The following is an 18,947-nucleotide window of genomic DNA, read 5'->3' on the forward strand; positions in this document are numbered from 1 at the left end:
TATTGTAGCAAATCTAAATTGGATTTTATTTTGTAATTTTCTGAGCATTTAAGTTAAATACTAGGAAGCTAGTATCCTGGGACAAAACTACCTGAGCAGAAATGCAAGTTTGTTTTTTTTTTTCTTCTGTCTGGGATGGGAATGCAGGGGGAGAAGGGGATGATGGAATGAGTCTCTTTCTTGCAGTTGTGATTCCAAAGAATCCTTACCCTGCATCTGATGTGAACACTGAGAAGCCCAGCATCCACAGCAGTACCAAAACTCTCTTGGAGCATCAACCAGTGCAAAAGGGGCGTAAACCAGGAAAGAAGCGGGGCCGAACACCCAAGGTCCTTATTCCCCACCCCACCTCCACCCCATCCAAGCCAGCTGAAACCTTGAAATTCCCAAAGAAGAGAGGCCCCAAACCTGGCAGTAAGGTAGGTAAAACAAAACAAAACAACAACAACAAAAAGTAGTTCTCCCAGAAAGGGGTGAAGGAGCAAAGGGGCTACAGCTTCAAAAGGTAGTTTGTCCGTCCTAGAAAGCAGCACCCCTGGCCTCCTTCTCGATGCGGTTTTACTAGGAGTGTCCTAGACTGTCTGTCATCCTTACTTGCCACTTACCTATTAGAGATAGGATAGTAGCGATAGGTTACTTACTATCCCTTACATTACATTTCTGAGGTGTGGGAAAGGAAGTTACATTCCTTGGGGTTCTAAAATGAAGTCTTCCACAGATGGAAGATCTTCCTCCTTTCCAGAGTAGATACCTAGCATGTGAATGCAGTATATTCTGTAACTGAATTTATTTTTCTATCTCTACCTCTTCTTTTTAAATTACTGATTACCTACTTAGTGTCAGACTCTGCTAGACTCTTCTACATACATACCACATTATCACAAAACAAATACTGTTAGCATTATTGTGTTACTAAATAAATGAGAACTTGGACATGTAAAATGATTTTCCTAAGGTCACATAGCGAGTAAATAAAAAAGCTTACATTGATGGGTCCCCAGTTCCAGGATTACTCCTGCTCTACTGCATCGTCACAGTCACCTCTACATGCCTTGAAGAGCGTACTTGCCGCCAGTGTAGGAGAGGACTGCTGGCTCAGGCTTCACTGAGCATGGCTGCTGAAAGTGCTACCTTTGAGTCATTCCAGTTTTCATTAATAACTTACCTAGGGAAAGTGTTGATGTGAAAAGGCTTCTCTGCTGCTTCCCTTGGGCTCCTGTTAGCATTACCTTCACTTACTTCCTCACTAGCAGGAATTTCCCAGGATCTCCTTCAAGCAGATCATTGAGTTCCAGTTGGAAATGATATCCATTTCCTTAGACAGTCCATTGCGTTCTCACATTTTTCCATAGGGTGGGTTGGTTAGTTGGTTGGTCTGTTTCCTTGTCAGTAGTCCTATCCAACCTTAATCCTCATAGGATTATAAACTCCTCAAAGTCAATAACCTAGTCTTTTTCTTCTATTTTTCTGTTGCAGTTTCTTATATCTCAATCTCTTGGTAGATGTTTCTATATGCAAGATGGGTGTGGGTGGATGGATGGATGATTTTCGTAGTGATGTTATCAATCTTAGTTTTCTCGTTTATTGGTTTTGAATTCTTAGTGTCACCTCTTAATCTTCCTGGGTAACATATAATGTTGATGAGAAGTTAAAAGCCCTAAGGATGTCAAAACCAAAGAGGTATGATTTTGATGGTGTGGACACATCTCAACTCAAGGCTAGTTAAAAATGGGAGAATAAAGCCAGGCGTGGTGGCGCACGCCTTTAATCCCAGCACTAGGGAGGTAGAGATAGGAGGATCGCCGTGAGTTCGAGGCCACCCTGAGACTACATAGTGAATTTCAGGTCAGCCTGAGCCAGAGTGAGACCCTACCTCGAAAAACCAAAAAAAAAAAAGGGGGGGGGAGAATATATATCTAAGGGACTCCAAAGGCAGAACCAGAACCAAATGCAGAAACTAAAACATAAGGTCTTTGTCTCAATATATAATGAATAGTGAAAGCTATCTCAAAAGGGAAATAAGGGCTGGACAGATGGGTTAGTGTTAAGGCACTTGCCTGTGAAGCCTGAGGACCCAGGTTCAATTTTCTAGTACCCACGTAAGCCAGATGCACAAGGGGGTGCATGCATCTGTGGTTTGTTTGCAGTTTGCAGTGGCTAGAGGCACTGTCTTTCCCTCTAATAATGAAAGGGGGCTAGTGAACTTCTGTTACTAGAGGACTTTCTCAAAGACTAGATGACTCCATAGAAGACATGCCTTCAGGAAATGGGACATAGAGGTATTGAGTAGGTGACTGAATTAAAGGTTTTTAAGATCCTTTGAAAACCAAGAACTGTGATTGGCTCAGTTTTGTTCCTTCTTGAACATAGTAGTCAAAGTCCTCTGTCCATTCTTCTTAAAGGCCAACATTCTTACGGTATTCTGTATTTTGTGTTCTGGCATTTGACTCACTAATTCCCCTTCTTATATCTTTGTCTATCCCTATAGAAGTATATGCCTTCCATGTAACCCTGTTTCTTTTTGAAACAAAACGGTAGACTTTGGGCTGGAGAGATGGCTTAGCAGTTAAGCGCTTGCCTGTGAAGCCTAAGGACCCTGGTTCGAGGCTCAGTTCCCTAGGACCCACGTTAGTCAGATGCACAAAGGGGCCGCACATGTCTGGAGTTCATTTGAAGTGGCTTCAGGTCCTGGTGCACCCATTCTTTCCCTCTCCCTCCCGCCCTCCCCCTTCCCCCCCCATTGCTCTCAAATAAAAAACAATTATTTATTTATTTATTTATTTATTTATTTATTTTTACAAAAGTAGGCTTTGAAGCCAGAAAGATTTAAGGTTTAGATACCACCTCCATTTGTGGCAACCTGGGTCACTTAGAGAAAGCATCTTTCAGTAAGCTGCTGAGCTCATTTTCCCTTATGTAAAAGGGAGATGAGGTAATAAGTGAATAGATAGAATACATGTAAGTATACCTGTCTAAAATGGTAATAACACCTTCCCTTCCTGCTTTATTCAGGTGCACTAACTCAGGGTGCCTGCTCCCTGAAAGACCCTTGAAATCTTACAAGTTTGGCTGGTTCTCCTTCTCCCACTCATTATTTATATGCAGTTTCACTTTTAGCAATATTAGAAAATATGAATATTCCATTTCTTTTTTTGGTGGCGGGGGAGCATTCGGTAGGGTCTTGGTCTAGCTCAGGCAAACTTGGAATTTACTATGTAGTCTGTGGCTGGCCTTGAACTCACAGTGATCCTCCTACCTCTGCCTCCCAAGTGCTGGGATTAAAGGTGTGTGCCTCCACACCCGGCATGGATATCCATTTCTGATGAGGGCCTTTATGATGACTTCCCCAAGCAAGGCCATCTGATGCATGCCTGCTGCCATCAGTGTGATCTCTTTATATACATGACCCTAGAGGGTAGACAGAATCATACAGATTCCAGCAGTGGACCCTAAAGGAGGCACTAGTGAAAGGAGATTTTTGAGTCTCTGTGATGGTTGCTTTCCTTGCACTCAGAAAGGATTTTAGAACTGTTTCCAGAATACAGAAAATAATAGGTTTCTCCCAAATCCTTTTAATAACCCCATTATTGGTGACCTGTACACCTCACGAGAAGCATTTTTTAACTAGGCGTGGCAGCACACGCCTTAATCCCAACACTTGGCCGGTAGAGATAGGAGGACTACAGTGAGTTCCAGGCTACCCTGAGACTACATAGTGAATTACAGGTCAGCCTGAGCTAGAGTGAAACCCAGCCTGTTAGTGGGGATGGGGGACAAAACAGCAGCCAAAAAAAGCATTTTTAATACATTTCACATCATGCTAAAAGGCTAGTAGGGGGCACCATTATGTAAATAGGTTATGGTAATACATTGACAAATGCAATCATGCAAAGTACTGAGATAGCAGTTAAAAGAAAACTGAGATCCCTAGATGAATGGAAATGTATAATGTAAATAAAAAAAGAAAGGCATAGGACATTTCTTATAGAAGAGACAGGTTAATATTGTAAAGGTGTGAACCAGGTAAAACTCCAGGGGTTTTAAAGAAGTAATTAGGGATTTTGTTGTTGTTGTTAAGGAAAGTGATGACATATCATGAACTGAAGAGAGGGGAGACACAGAGGAAAGCAGTTTATAGAGTTAGATTTATTTACATTTAAAGAAAGAAACCAGGGTGTGAGAGCTGGAGAGATGGCTTTGTGGTTAAGGCACTTGCCTGCAAAGTCTAAGGACCCATGGGTAATTTACCAGTACCCACGTAGAGCCAGATACACAGGGTGACCCATGTGAATGGAGTGTTACAGTGGCTGGAGGCCCTGGTGCACCCATTCTTCCATTCTCTCTATCAAATAGAAAATATTATTAAAAATAAAAAAATAAAGTGCAAAGTCATGTTATCATAGAATTAAGCTGCACTGTACTTCTTTCTCCATTTTTGCTTTTATCTGCTTAATTTTTATGCACAAAAGTATATTAAGTTCTATCTCTGCAGAAGATACATAGGTTCAGAAAATGCTTATTAAATATCTATTATATGTTTAGCTTTGGACCAGATGCTGAATAGTAAATAAAAATAAAACACCGGGCTGGAGGGATGGCTTAGCAGTTAAGACATTTGCCTGAAAAGCCAAAGGACCCAGGTTTGATTCCCCAGTACCCATGTTAGTCAGCTGCACAAGGGGGTCGCGTGTGTCTGGAGTTCATTTGCAGTGGCTGGAGACCCTGGCATGCTCATTCTCTCTCTCTCCCCCTCCCTTCCTCCCTCCCTTCTTCCTTCTTTCTCTGTTACATAAATAAAAATAAAGTATTAAAAAAATAAAATAAAACACAGTTTCATTCATGAAGGTAGGTTTGTTTCATAGGTGCAATAAGTACTAGAAATAGAGGAATGAAAAGGCAAGTTACCTATTGTGGGTAGCAAACTTTTTCCCATCCATTTTTGCAGAGGAAACCTCGGACTTTGCTGAGCCCACCTCCCACCTCACCAACAACCAGCACCCCTGAACCGGACACCAGCACTGTTCCCCAAGATGCTGCCACCATCCCCAGCTCAGCCATGCAGGCCCCTACAGGTAAGAGCAGAGCATGGAACTAGCTTTTGTAAGCCAGGGCCCAGGGTCTACATGTCCTTTTGTTTTTTACTAATAACTAGCCCCCTGTTCATTTGTAAACCTAGGTAGAAGCTTTTTAAATATTACTTTTGACATTTCAAGTGGTCTCAGAGAAACATTCATTTTGTTAGAACAAAGAAAAAACTTGAGTTAGTTGTTCTTGTGAACTCCAGACTAAAGAAGTGTAGCCACTTGGGGGTGGTAGAAATAAAGAACTCTCTGATCCCATTTAGATTAGTACTTGTCTTTCCTACATAAGTGTTTTTTTTTTATTTTATTTATTTATTTATTTGAGAGCGACAGACACAGAGAGAAAGACAGATAGAGGGAGAGAGAGAGAATGGGCACGCCAGGGCTTCCAGCCTCTGCAAACGAACTCCAGACGCGTGCGCCCCCTTGTGCATCTGGCTAACGTGGGACCTGGGGAACTGAGCCTCGAACCAGGGTCCTTAGGTTTCATAGGCAAGCGCTTAACCGCTAAGCCATCTCTACAGCCCCATAAGTGTTCCCTTTTTAATGGTCTCTTCTAGAAACCTATAGTGTTCCAGAAATTCTACCACACTTCAAAGTTGTATGAAACTCTTGATTTTTTTTTTATTTTGTTTTGCTTTAGTGAGAGAAAGAGAGAATTGATACGCCAGGGCCTCAGCTACTGTAGTTGAACTACAGATGCTTGCACCACCTAGTAGGCATGTGTGACCTTACACTTGCCTCACCTTTGTGTGTCTGGCTGATGTGAAATCTGGAGAGTTGAACATGGGTCCTTAGGCTTTACAGGCAAGCGCCTTAACCACTAAGCAATCTCTCCAGCCCCTCTTTTGATTTTTTAAAAACAATCATTAATGATGGCAAACTTTGATACAATGAGAATGAGCTTGACTTTGGAGAAAACCAGCCAATGAATGGTTGATTCAAAGCCAAATATAATGGCTAAAGAAGGTGGGTCTGTCTCTCTCTCTCTCTCTCTCTCTCTCTCTCCCCCCCCGTGTGTCTCTCTCCCCGTTTGTGTGTGTGTGTGTGTGTGTGTGTGTGTGTGTGTGTGTGTGTGTGTACATGCACACACATGCACTAAGAGCTATACATATTTGTCCACATTTTATAAAATAACAATAAATAGCTATAAAACAACCATTCTTTTAAGGTAGATACATAGCTTTCCAATGGGACTTGATTTTCAATAACTACTCATTTGTATATGTGAATTAAAATATTTTTGTGAAAGCTCATTCTATAGTTATTCCATCCTCATAAAGGATGTCTAAGCAGTTAAAATGATGTTCAGAATATGAGGGTGGTCTTTCTCTTTGAGTTAAATATGTCTCTACACAATCTTAAAATGTTAAAGTTAGGAGGAAATGTTCAGCCTTAGCTTCTTCTCCAGATAGGCTGGAGATGATTGTAGCATGTGCATTCAGCCCTGATCAGGATCACTTGACTTCTCCAGCCATATCATCTCCCAGCTCTGTGTAGTTAGTGTGTCTGCTTAGTCTAAAACTGTCATTGGAGTAATGAATAGCCATGAATGAGGAATTGAGAACATATACATATGCATACACCTCCTGACACACACACACCCAAAAATATTGATTACATCTTCAACTTTATTACTTACCTCCAAATGTCTGCATATCTGCTTGGTTTAGCCTACATCATTCTAGGTACCACCTATGTGGCAAAGTACCTTTTCAGTAGGCTTTAGAAGACCTACATCGACAAAAGCTTCATGACTATAGCTCATTATTCCTTTTAAATCATGCAAACCATCTTGCTTATAATCACTAGGTTCTTGTTTCTTCCTTGGCCTAAATCTTATGGCCAGAACAGTCGGAGCTTATTTTGTGTATCCTTGTTTTCTGCTTGTGTCAGGGTATTACAATTAAAAAATAATTGTGGAGCCGGGCGTGGTGGCACACACCTTTAATCCCAGCACTTGGGAGGAAGAGGTGGGAGGATTGCTGTGAGTTCAAGGCCACCCTGGGACTCCATAGTGAATTCCAGGTCAGCCTGGGCTAGAGTGAAACCCTATCTCGGAAACAAACCAAAAATAATGATAATAGTTGTAGGGCTGGAGAGATGACTTAGTGGCTAAGGTACACATGCCTGTGAAGCCTTAAGGACCCAGGTTTGATTCTCCAGGTCCCACATAAGCCAGATGCACATGGTGGTGCATGCATCTGGAATCTGTTTGTAGTGGCTAGAGGCCCTGGTACACCCATTCTCTCCCTCCCTCTCTGTCTCAAATAAATGAATAAATCTTTTTTTAAAAAAAATTTGTGGCTGGGCATGGTGGTGCATGCCTTTAATCCCAGCACTTGGAGGTAGAGGTAGGAGGATCACTGTGAATTCAAGGCCACCTTGAGAGTACATAATGAATTCCAGGTCAGCCTGGGCTCTAGAGTGAGACTCTACATTGAAAAACAAAACAGGGGCTGGAGAGATGGCTTAGCGGTTAAGCGCTTGCCTGTGAAGCCTAAGGACCCCGGTTTGAGGCTCGGTTCCCCAGGTCCCACGTTAGCCAGATGCACAAGGGAGAGCACGCGTCTGGAGTTCATTTGCAGAGGCTGGAAGCCCTGGCGTGCCCATTCTCTCTCTCCCTCTATCTGTCTTTCTCTCTGTGTCTGTCGCTCTCAAATAAATAAATAAATAAAATTTTAAAAAAAAGAAAAAACAGAACAAAAAATGTGCGTGTGTATGTGTGTGTGGTGGGAGGTGCACCACAATCTCTTGAGTCCGAGGCCACCCTGAACTACATAGTCAATTCCAGGTTAGACTGAGCCAGAGTGAGACTCTACCTCAAAAAAAAAAAAATTAAAAATCAGCATTGTATACATTAATTATTTATGAAATAAAAAATTGGGCTAGAGAGATGGCTTAATGGTTAAGGCACTTGTCTGCAAAGCCTAAGGACCCAGGTTCGATTCTCCAGGTCCCACATAAACCAGATGCAGAAGGTGGCACATGCATCTGGGGTTCGTTTGCAGTGGCTAGAGACCCTAGCACACCCATTCTCTCTATTTCTTTCTCTCTCCTTTTCTCAAATAAAAATAAGTAAATAAATAAATAAAATTTAAAAGGAAATAAAGAGTCCACAAGAGCTGTTACATATGAGAATAAAATAAACAGGTCTTCTTCAAGCCTTCTGTCAATTTCTTTCTAAAAGAAATCATTTTTTGTATTCTTTTCTTTCTCTCTTTCTCTTTTGCTCTGTTTAAGATAGGGTCTTATTGTGGTCAGCTTCATGTTGCTGGCCAAGAACACACAACCAAGAAAGCTTGTGGGAGGAAAGGGCTTATTTTGGCTTACAGATTTGAGGGGAAGCTCCATGATGGCAGGGGAAGATGGCAGCAGAGGATGAACATCACCTCCCGACCAACATTAGGTGGACCACAGCAGCAGGAGAGTGACAACACTGGGAAGGGGGAGCTGACTATAATATCCATAAGCCCACCCCCAACAATAAATCACCTCCAGGAGGCTCTATTTTCCAAATTACCACCAGCTGGGTACCGAGCATTCCGAACATGTAAGTTTATGGTGAGGGACATTTGACTCAACCACCATATTCGACCCCTGGTCCCCATAAACTGCTAACCATCCACAATGTAAAATGCAATGCATTCAGTACAACTTTAAAAGTTATTATAGATTTTATCAATCCCAATGCTGTTCAAACATCCCCATAATCCAAGGTCTTTTAACTGAGTTGTAATACCAAAATAATAATAATGGCATAGAATAAATACTCAAACTGCAAAAGATGGCATTGGGCATAGTAAAGAAATATTCAACCAATACAAGATTTAAAACAAACAGGATAAACATCAGACTCTGCAACTCTGAGTCTGTCAACTCCAGCAACAAGTCTCCAAGTCCGATAAGTCTAACCAGTGATGAGTCTCTGGAGTTCAGTTCCATCTCTGCAGCTAGGCTACTCAATTCATAGTCCTGAAAAACTTCATCCAGTGGCAGCATCTCTCCTTCATAGCTATCCCATAGTCCTGGCATCTCCATTGGGTCTCTGCTGCAACCCACGGTTCATCCTCATGGTTCCACTGGGCCTCCACACATGTAATCCAACAAGCCTGCTTCATACTACTCATGGCCATTTCCAAAATACAAAACCATGTTGCTAAATTAGTGACCCTCTCTTTCCTATACTTGTTATACTGCATAATAACAGGTGGGCTACCAATGTTAATCATAAATGACTTTAAAGAACAGGATACTCCTTCAAAAGAGCCTGCATTCTTCCTGTTGCCCCCAGTCTCAATGGTTGTAATCTCTCAAACAATTGCAGCTCAACAGGCAGCAGTTTAAGCCCAAAGATTTCATTTTTTTCTGTGTCATATCCCTCTGCTCACACCAGTCCATTTATATGTAATGCAACCCTGCACAAGTTCTAAGGACATAGGCAGGCAGAAAGCAGCAAGCTTCTCATACAAACTATTTCTAGAGCAGTCCCATCAAAGTTCTTTCTCACCATCATAAGCCAAACCTCACAGACCATAGTTCTTACTATATTCAGGTCTTTCAACTCTGACCATAATGGTCCATCAAGCTGTACTTATAGCACTGAAAGGCATCTCCTAGGCCAAATTTCAAATTTCAGTTTGTCCACATTTCTCCTGCAAAGCAGTTCCAAAAGGCCAAAGCCATAAAATCAGGTTTCTGGCAGTAGTGACCTCACTTCTCAGTACCAGTTTTACTGTTGCAATCAGCTTCATGCTCTTGGCAGAAGACAGCTGACCAAGAACAGCTTGTGGGTGGAAATGACTTATTTTGGCTTACAGACTTGATGGGGAGCACCATGATGGCAGGGGGAAATGATGGCATGAATAGCAAGTGGACATCACCTCCTGATCACCATTAGGTAGACAACAGCAGCAGGAGAGCATGCCAAACACTGGCAAGGGAACACTGGCTGTAATACCCATAAGCCCACCCCCAACAATACATCACCTCCATAGGCTCCATTTTCCAAATTGCCACCAGCTGGGGGCCTAGCATTCAGAACACCTAAGTTTATGGGGGACACCTGAATCAACCACCACAAGTCTCTCATATTCCTAGGCTTTCCTTAAACTCATTATATACCTAAAAATGATCTTGAAATTCAGAGTCTTCTGCCTCCGCTTTCCTAGGATTACAGATGTATGCCACCACACCCATGCTACAGGTATTGAGGGTTAAACCCAGAACTTCAAGCATGTTAGGCAAGCACTCTACCAACCAAGCTACATCCTCAGTCCTAGAAGCATTTCATTTTCTAGTAAGCATTCTAAGTGTGGCAGTTTGATTCAGGTGTCCCCCATAAACTTAGGTGTTCTGGACGGTAGGTTCCCCAGCTGATGGCAATTGGAAATTAAAGCCTCCTGGAGGCACTGTATCGTTGGGGGCAGGATTATGAGTGTTATAGCCTGCTTCCCCTTGCTGGTGTTTGGCACACTCTTCTGTTGCTTTTGTCCACTTGATGTTGGCCAGCGGGTGATATTCACCCTCTGCTCATGTCATCGTTTTCCCCTGCCATCATGGAGCTTCCCCCTCAAGACCATTAGCCAAAATAAACCTCTTTTTCCTACAAGCTGCTCTTGGTTGGGTGACTTCTACCAGCAATGCAAACCTGACTGCAACACTACATAGTAGTTTTTAATGATATTTTCATTCATGTATATCTTTATAGTTTGCTTGTATTTGCTGTACCATGACTTTCCCTTGTCATTCTCCCCTTTAACTTACTCTTGTATTTATTTACCTCCATACTTATAAATATCCGGAGGGTTTGTTTTTGTTGTTGTTTTTGAGACAAGAGTGTCAGTATGTAACCCAGGCTGAGCTTAAACTCACAGAAATCCTCCTGTTTCAGCCTCCTAAGGGCTAGGATTATAGGTATGAGTTCACCAGTCCTGGCTGATATCATGTTTATGCTAATTTTTTACCTTTAGGTATTTTTCTACTGATTACCCACTTTCGAAGATGAGGATTTCATTCTTCTTCATTTTGCCCCTTATCCACCCAGACATAACTTTCCTAACCTCGTTCCTTGAAAGTACAATTTTGATGGGTCAGACTTCACTGTTTTGTTATCACTGATTAAATGCCTTACTCAGTTGAACTATGTCATACACTGCAGTCACTTTTCCTTGATATACAACATTTTGTTTTCAAGTAAAATTTACTAATATCTTTATTTGTATGTTCGTTTTTCTGTATGTTATATTATTAATTCAACCCTAAACTCTCTTCTAACTGTTGAAGCACATTATGTAATCTATCCATATCAAACTGAATCCTTAAGGTCCTCTTCACCTTTGTCACTAACTCGGATTTGGACATTTGTCTGTGAAAGGCAAGTTTAAGTCAGGAAACACCATAATGAGGCAAGGAAGATGATTTTTCAAAAAGGCAGCTTGTTGAGAAGATAGAGGATTCTTTTCAAAAGCCCAACTTGCTAGAAAGCTGACTTGGGGTGGGCCATGTATGTGTTTGATAGGTGTTCCTCACTGGCGGGCACCTTCCTCTCACAGTGGGCCAGATAATGCATCTGTGATCCTTTCTGTTTTAGTCATGAGATGCTTGTCAATTTTGCAAGTTTCAAGAACAGATTATTATTTTCTGTTATTCTTGTCGCTAGTGAGTTTGTCCATGTGCACTTCATGACTGTTAAACAGGTTGGAGGGAGTAGCTGCCCTCAGAACTTCTGACTGCCAAACTCACAATTATGAATGAAAACACCTTGTAATGCTTGGATTCAGCCTTTTTAGTTAGATTCCTGTATTTTCCTTGTGTCTGTTTTCCCATGTAAATTTTACCAGATGTGTAGCTGTTAGTTTTTTTGTTGTTGTTGTTCATTTTTATTTATTTATTTGAGAGCAACAGAGAGAGAAAGAGGCAGATAGAGAGAGAGAATGGGCACACCAGGGCCTTCAGTCACTGCAGACAAACTCCAGACACATGCATCCCCTTGTGCATCTGGCTAACGTGGGTCCTGGGGAATCGAGCCTTGAACCAGGATCCTTAGGCTTCACAGGCAAGCGCTTAACCACTAAGCCATCTCGCCAGCCCTAGCTGTTAGTTTTGTAGAAAACCTATTTGTTTTCTTGAAGCCTTTCTTCATCCTTAGTGTTCTGAGATTTCAACTTAAATGTATTGTCACTTGTCATACTAAGACACTTCATTCTATGAAATTTTCTTAAATTTATTCATCACCTATTCCAGTATATTTGCTATACCAAATGTTGAAACCTTGAACTGGCCCCTGATATTCATACTCTCTTTATTGTTATCTTTAGTCTTTTTGTCTTATTATTCAACTTCCTTAGAGTTTCACTCTTCATCTCCCAAACTTTGTACTGAATTGCTCTTTCTACCTTTTTTTGTTTGTTTGTTTTTTCGAGGTAGGGTCTCACTCTGGCTCAGGCTGACCTGGAATTCACTATGTAGTCTCAAGGTGGCCTCGAACTCTCGGAGATCCTCCTACTTCTGCCTCCCGAGTACTGGGATTAAAGGCATGCGCCACCACGCCCAGCTTCTACCTTCTTACTTTTAAAATTATAGTGCATATTACTCTGTGGCAAAGCATGCATAGGGGAAAGTCAGTCCTGCAAAATGCTCTAGCATAGTTGTATTTTACATACAACTAGGAAACTTAGTGAAATATATTTAGGACATGTCTGCCATCCACATTTGGAGATTTGTATCTTGTTACTGAGAGCCCACTTGGATTTTCTGATAAGAGTTTTTAGAGCAATTTTAGATTCACAGGAAAATTTAATAGAGAGCACAGGGGTTTCCCATATATATTCCTACCCCCATCTAAGGAAAGCGTCTCTCAATCTTCATCAAAGCACTTGCTACATTTGCAAATTTACATTCATTGGTTAACTTACATCAGTATCATCCACAGTCTATTAGGGTTCTCGCTTATGCTTTACATTTTGTAGGTTTTAAGAAATGTATAATGGCTTATGTCAATAATTATAGTATCATGCAGAATAGTTTTACTCTTCTAAAACATCTCCTTTGTTCTTCCTACTTATCCCTCTATCTTCTATAACTCCTAGAAACCAGCGATCTTTTCCTGCCTCCATAGTTTTGCCTTTTCAAGAACATCATGTGATGGGGATCATATAGTATTCTCTGGTCTTAAATTGGCTTCTTTTACTTGGTAATATGCACTTAACTTTTCTCCATATCCATAGGGTGTTTTAGATGAGGTAGTGGGGGTTGCTGGATATTGAACCCAAGCTAGCAAACACTTTATCACTGACTTACATCTTCAGTCTTCCTCTGTGTCTCCTCATGACTTGATAGCTCATTCTTTTTCCTTCTTCCTTTCTTTTTTTTTTCCCCAAGTAGGGTCTCACTCTAATGCAGGCTGACCTGGAACTCATTCTGTACTTCCAGGCTAGCCTCAAACTCACAGCAATCTTCCTACCTCTGCCTTCCTAGTGCTGGAATTAAAGGCAGGTGCCACCGCATCAGTCTAGCTCATTCTTTTTAACACTGAAAAATAATACCAGTGTCTGTGTGTGCCATACCTAGACATGGATACATTATCTAGAATTTATCCATGTGCTTACTGAAAGACATCTTGGTTGCACTTTGGCAATTGTGAATAAAGCTGTTATAGCCATCTAAGTTCAACTTATCGTATAGACATAAGCTTTCAACTCCTTTGAGTAAATACCAACGAGATCAACAGTTGGACTGAATAGTAAATGTTTAGTTTTGTGTTAAGAAAGGAAAAAGCTAGGCATGGTGGTTCCAATTCTGTTACAGCTTGATTTCTCAGTATCCACAACTGACATGTGGTATCTTCAGCAATAGTTTTATTTTTTAGTAGCATGATATGCAGGTATGCTACATGCACATGCATATTCAGGTGCATGCAGCCTATGCACACGTGTGGAGGCTAGCAGAAAATGTCAGGTGTCCTTTTCAGTTCTGCTTTATTTTCTTGACACGGGTCTCTCGGTTAACTGGAGCTGTCATTTGGGGATCAGACTAGTTAACCGGAGAGCTCTAGCAGTAGTGCTGGGATTACAGGTATGTGTGGCCACACCAACTTTTTCTTACATGGAGGCTGTAGGTCAAACTCAGGTCCTCATACTGTGCAGTAAGTGTTCTTTCCTCCCGAGCCATCTCTCCAGCCCCACGTGTATTTTTTTGTTGCTGTTATTTTATTTTTCATGACACAGTACATTTAATGAGGATTGCTTATGGAATTATGGGTGAAGGGTTATTTATAAGAGCATGAGCAATTTACCAGTGGCTACACCAGCTGAAGAAAATCTCTCTCCTTCCCTCAGTAACCATTAATTGCCTATGAACCCTCAGGGGAGGATAAAGCCTCGTGAGAATTTTGACAGGCCCAGTCTTGTGCAGATAATTGCATGTGCTGAAAGTTCAAGAGTACAACACCTATATCATGCCTGGAAGACAGTATTTCACAACATTGCACTCCAGCTCTTACATTCTTATTCTCCCGCCCTTTCCATGATGTTCCCTGAGCTTAGAAGGGGTGAGCATTCAACAGTCACTTATTTTCAGCACTTTGACCAGTTATGAGTCTCTGCAGTAACCACTGCCCACAGTAAAAAGAAGCTTCTCTGACCAAAGCTGATCTATGGCCATAAATATAAATACTTACAAGGCAGTTTGATGGGTACATGTCCATTTAGCAAAACAGTAGTAGTAGCTTCTCTGCTCACCTATGACCTTTCCAACCAAGCTTTTGTTGTTTGTTTTGTTTTTTGTTTTTCAAGATAGGGTCTTACTCTAATCTAGGGTGATCTGGAATTCACCATGTGGTCTCAGGTGGCCTCAAACTCACAGCAATTTTCATACCTCTATCTCACAAGTGCTGGGATTAAAGGCGTGCACCACCACACCCAGCCCAGCCATAGCTTTTGGCTCTAACTTTTGGCCCTGTTTTATAATACCAGGCATGAGTTTTGTCCTATGGAGTAGGCTTCAATTCCACTCAAAAAGTGGTTGGTTATCTATATTACAACCACACTACTTGATTATACCAGTGGGCACATCTTCCCGGCAGGTCAGTTCTGTAACATACAGGGTCCAGAGGTAAGTAAGACTGTTGATGACTTTTCTCCTTCAGCAGCCTACATAGCACCTTCCCACACTATGAAAGCTAGCTATCAGGGAAGAAGCTTCCAGCTTGATTTCTCCATGTCCTACAACCAAAGCACGTGGTATCTTCAGCAAAATCCAGGGTTTGTTCATATGTTATTTTTTGCCAACTCTTTCTGATTTTCAGTATAGTTGTATCATTTATGAGTAAAGAAGTCTTTACTTTTTTTCTTTCCCAATGTACATACTTTTGTATCTTTTTTGCTGTACTACATTATCTAGAAATTCAGTATGATGGTGAAAAGGAGTGATGAAAGGAGATGTCTTTGCTTTCCTCCTGGTATAAGTGAAAAAAGTAGTTTCTCTAGTTTCTCACCATTAAATATGATTTCAACTATAGGAGTTTTACAGTTATTTATCATGTTGATTTCTAGTTTTCATTGTAAGTGAATGTTGAATATTGTCAGAAAATTTTTTAAATTAATTGATATGATCATGTGATTTTTCTTATTTAGCCTATAGATATGTTAGATTACATTAGTAGTTTTTTTTTTTTTAATTGAAATAAAGCCTTGCTATGTGGCCCAGGTTGACCTGGAACTTACTGTGTAGCCCAATGTGGCCACTAAATCACAATCCTCTTGTCTCAGCTTTATGAGTGCTGGGATTGTGTTGTAGTTACCTTCTTGATTCTAGGATACAGCACCCAACCAAAGGAAGCTGATGGGAGGAAGGTTTTTATGTTGATTTACAGTCTCAGGGGAAGTGCCAAGATGGCAGGGGAAATCATGGCATGAGCAGAGGCTGGAATCACCTCTGCCACAGCAGGTGGAAAATAGCAGCAGGAGATTAAGACAAACTCTAGCAAGGGGGAGCTGACTATAACAGCCCTAAGCTGGCCCCCAAGAACATACTACCTCCAACCAAGCTGCACCTTCCAAATTGCCAGCATCTGGGAACCAAGCATTCAAAACACATGAGTTTATGAGGGACATCTAATACAAACCACAACAGATTACAACTGTTAGTTACCATTTTTTAAATCTTTGTATGTGTATGTGCATATGTATGGATGCTTGTGAGTGTAGGCATGTGAAGATCAGAGGGCAACTTCAAATGTCAGTCCCTACCTTAATTTGTTGCTATTAATCATTTTACTTATATATAATATAATCACATCTAAGTGCATAGTTAAATATAGTATTGATATTGTTATTTTGGGGGAGTATTTTTATCTATTAGGTAACTAATAAAAAACTGACTTTCTATCTTATTTTCACTTATTCTTTCTCCTATGCTCTTTTCTTTAGCTCAGACTGACCTGTAATTCACTGTGTAGTCTCAGGGTGACCTCGAACTCACTTTGATCCTCCTACCTGTGCCTCCCAAGTGCTGAGATTAAAGATGTGCACCACCACGCCCGGCTTCCTTCTTTTTTATTTATTAGCTTACTTATTTATTTACCAGTTCTGGGAATCAAACCTCAGAGTTTTGTTTGTTTTGAGGCAGGGTCTCACTGCAGCCCAAGCTGACCTAGAACTCACCCTGTAGCCTCAGGTTGGCCTTGAACTCAACAGAGATCTTCCTACCTCAGCCTCAGCATGGGCCACCATCCTAGCTAAGACTCAAGCCTTATACAAGGCAAACATTCTGCTGTTGAGCTATATGACTGGCACCTCCTTTATAATCTAAGTTTCTGATCTATTTAATTTGTCACTGAAGAACCTCCCTTAACATTTCTTGCAAGGCAGCTATACTGGCAACATACTCAGTTTGAAGGACAATTTCCCAGGGTTCATAAGTCTAGGTTGATGGGGCTTGTCTCTATATATTTCACTAACCTCCTTGTTTACATGGTTTCTGAAATGGTGATTGTAATTTTGTCTTTATTCTCCTTTAGGTAAGATGATTTCTCCACCTAGCCTCTTTCAAAATTTATTGTTGTTGCTTAATTTTTTTTTAAGACAATGTCTTTCTGTATACTCCAAATTGGTCTTGAACTGTCCACTTTTCTGCCTCATCCTTCCAAGTGCTAAGATTGTGGATGTATAATATCACTCCCAACTCTGAAGATTTTTTTTCTTTGATTTCATGCAGTGTGAGAATTATATGCCTAGGTATAGTTTCTTGGTATTTTTCCTGAATAATGTTGCTCTAAACTTCAAAAGTATGTGATTCAGTGTCTAATAACAATTAGAATTCTCTATCATTACTGCTTTGATTTGTTTCTCCTCCTCCTTCACATCTTTTCCATCTTTTATAGTTGCCCCATTCTTGGTTTATTATGTTTTTTATTCTCCAATCATTTTCTCTTTGCCTTCAGGTTTCAACTTTCTATTAGGTTATCCTCAAACTAGTGAATTCTTTTTGTTGTTGTTGTTTGGGTTTTGTTTGTTTGTTTGTTTTTTGTTTTTCAAGGTAAGGTTTCACTTTAGCCCAGGCTGACCTGGAATTCACTATGTAGTCTCAGGGTGGCCTTGAACTCACAGCAATCCTCCTACCTCTGTCCCCCCCCCCCCCCCCAGTGCTGGGATTAAAGGCATGCGCCACCACGCCCACCTGGTGCTAGTGAATTCTTTCTTCCACCATGTGAAGTCTGTTAACCAGCCAAAGGCATTTTTTATTTCTGTTAGTTTTTTTGTTTGTTGGTTGGTTGGGTTTTTGTTCATTTGTTTTGTTGTTTTTTTCAAGATAGGATCTTGCTCTAGCCCAGGCTGACCTGGAATTCACTCAGTAGTCTCAGGGTGGCCTTGAACTCATGGTGACTCTCCTACCTCTGCTTCCCAAGTGCTGGGATTAAAGGTGTGTGCCACCACACCCAGCATCTGTTAGTTTTGATCTTTGGTGTTTCATTTTTTAATCTCTTAAAAATTTTCATGTTTTGCTCTCCATGTATTCTTGTATATGTACTACTTTAAGTATTCAAGGCTCAACATATTAATCATAGTTGTTTTGAATTTCAGTTCTGAGCCAGATGTAGTGGCTCACACCTCTAATCTTTGCACTTGGTTGTCTGAAGCAAGAGGATTGCATGAAAAGTTCAAAATCAGCCTGGTCAATATAGAAAGTTCAAGGCCAACTGAGGCTACATAGTGAGACCTAATTCCAACACCTTTTAGCATATCAACACCAACAGCCCTTTCAGCATCTGCCTCTCACATCTGCTTCTTTAAGCTGTGTTGTTGTCTTGGGGTGTTCTTACATGTTTAATTTCTTTTTCTTGATTACTAAGCACATATTAGATTAAAAGAACTTTGGCAAATAGGCTTTTAGAGATATAGGAAGGGAAGGGTACAGTCCTTTGATTAGGTCTTAGTCTTTTAGTGATCCTCTGTCCTGGGGCTGTGCAGACTTTGCAAGTGATCCCTATCTTCATCCTCTTCTGTTAAGTGGGGCAGGATAGCCTGAGTTGCCTAGAGCCAGGTATTTCTCTCTTTTCCCATGTGGAAGGCTAGTATGGACTCTAAGTCAGTTATGTTCTCAGTAACACAAAGTGCTTTAGGCCCTAGCAAAATGGCTTCTCATGAAGAAGTTTCAACAATTTTATTGACAACTCTCATAAACAATATGCCATAATCATACTCCCCTCCCACCACCCTCTCTTTCCTTCTTCCCAAGTCCCCCCATACACATTGAATCCCTTCTTTCCAACTAGTCTTTCTTCTATTTTGATGTCATCATTTTCACCCTATTATGCAGGTCTTGTGTAGGGTGATATCAGCCACTGTGAGGTCGTGAATGCCACAG

The 18,947-nt window shown here is 41.0% G+C and overlaps 1 protein-coding gene across 9 annotated transcripts in view; it reads left to right on the top strand.

Annotated features, from left to right (window-relative positions):
* Scmh1 (Scm polycomb group protein homolog 1) overlaps nt 1-18,947 on the top strand; it is a 224,630-nt gene that overhangs the window by 175,233 nt on the left and 30,450 nt on the right. For all 9 annotated transcript variants that reach the window (XM_045149870.1, XM_045149869.1, XM_045149867.1 and 6 more), the window contains 2 exons: nt 187-419; nt 4,946-5,072. In XM_045149870.1, coding sequence (XP_045005805.1) covers nt 187-419; nt 4,946-5,072 — 360 coding nt within the window. The remainder of the gene's footprint in view (nt 1-186; nt 420-4,945; nt 5,073-18,947) is intronic.

This window comes from Jaculus jaculus, chromosome 5 (assembly GCF_020740685.1).
Source record: "Jaculus jaculus isolate mJacJac1 chromosome 5, mJacJac1.mat.Y.cur, whole genome shotgun sequence".
NCBI classification, from domain to species: Eukaryota; Metazoa; Chordata; class Mammalia; order Rodentia; family Dipodidae; genus Jaculus; species Jaculus jaculus.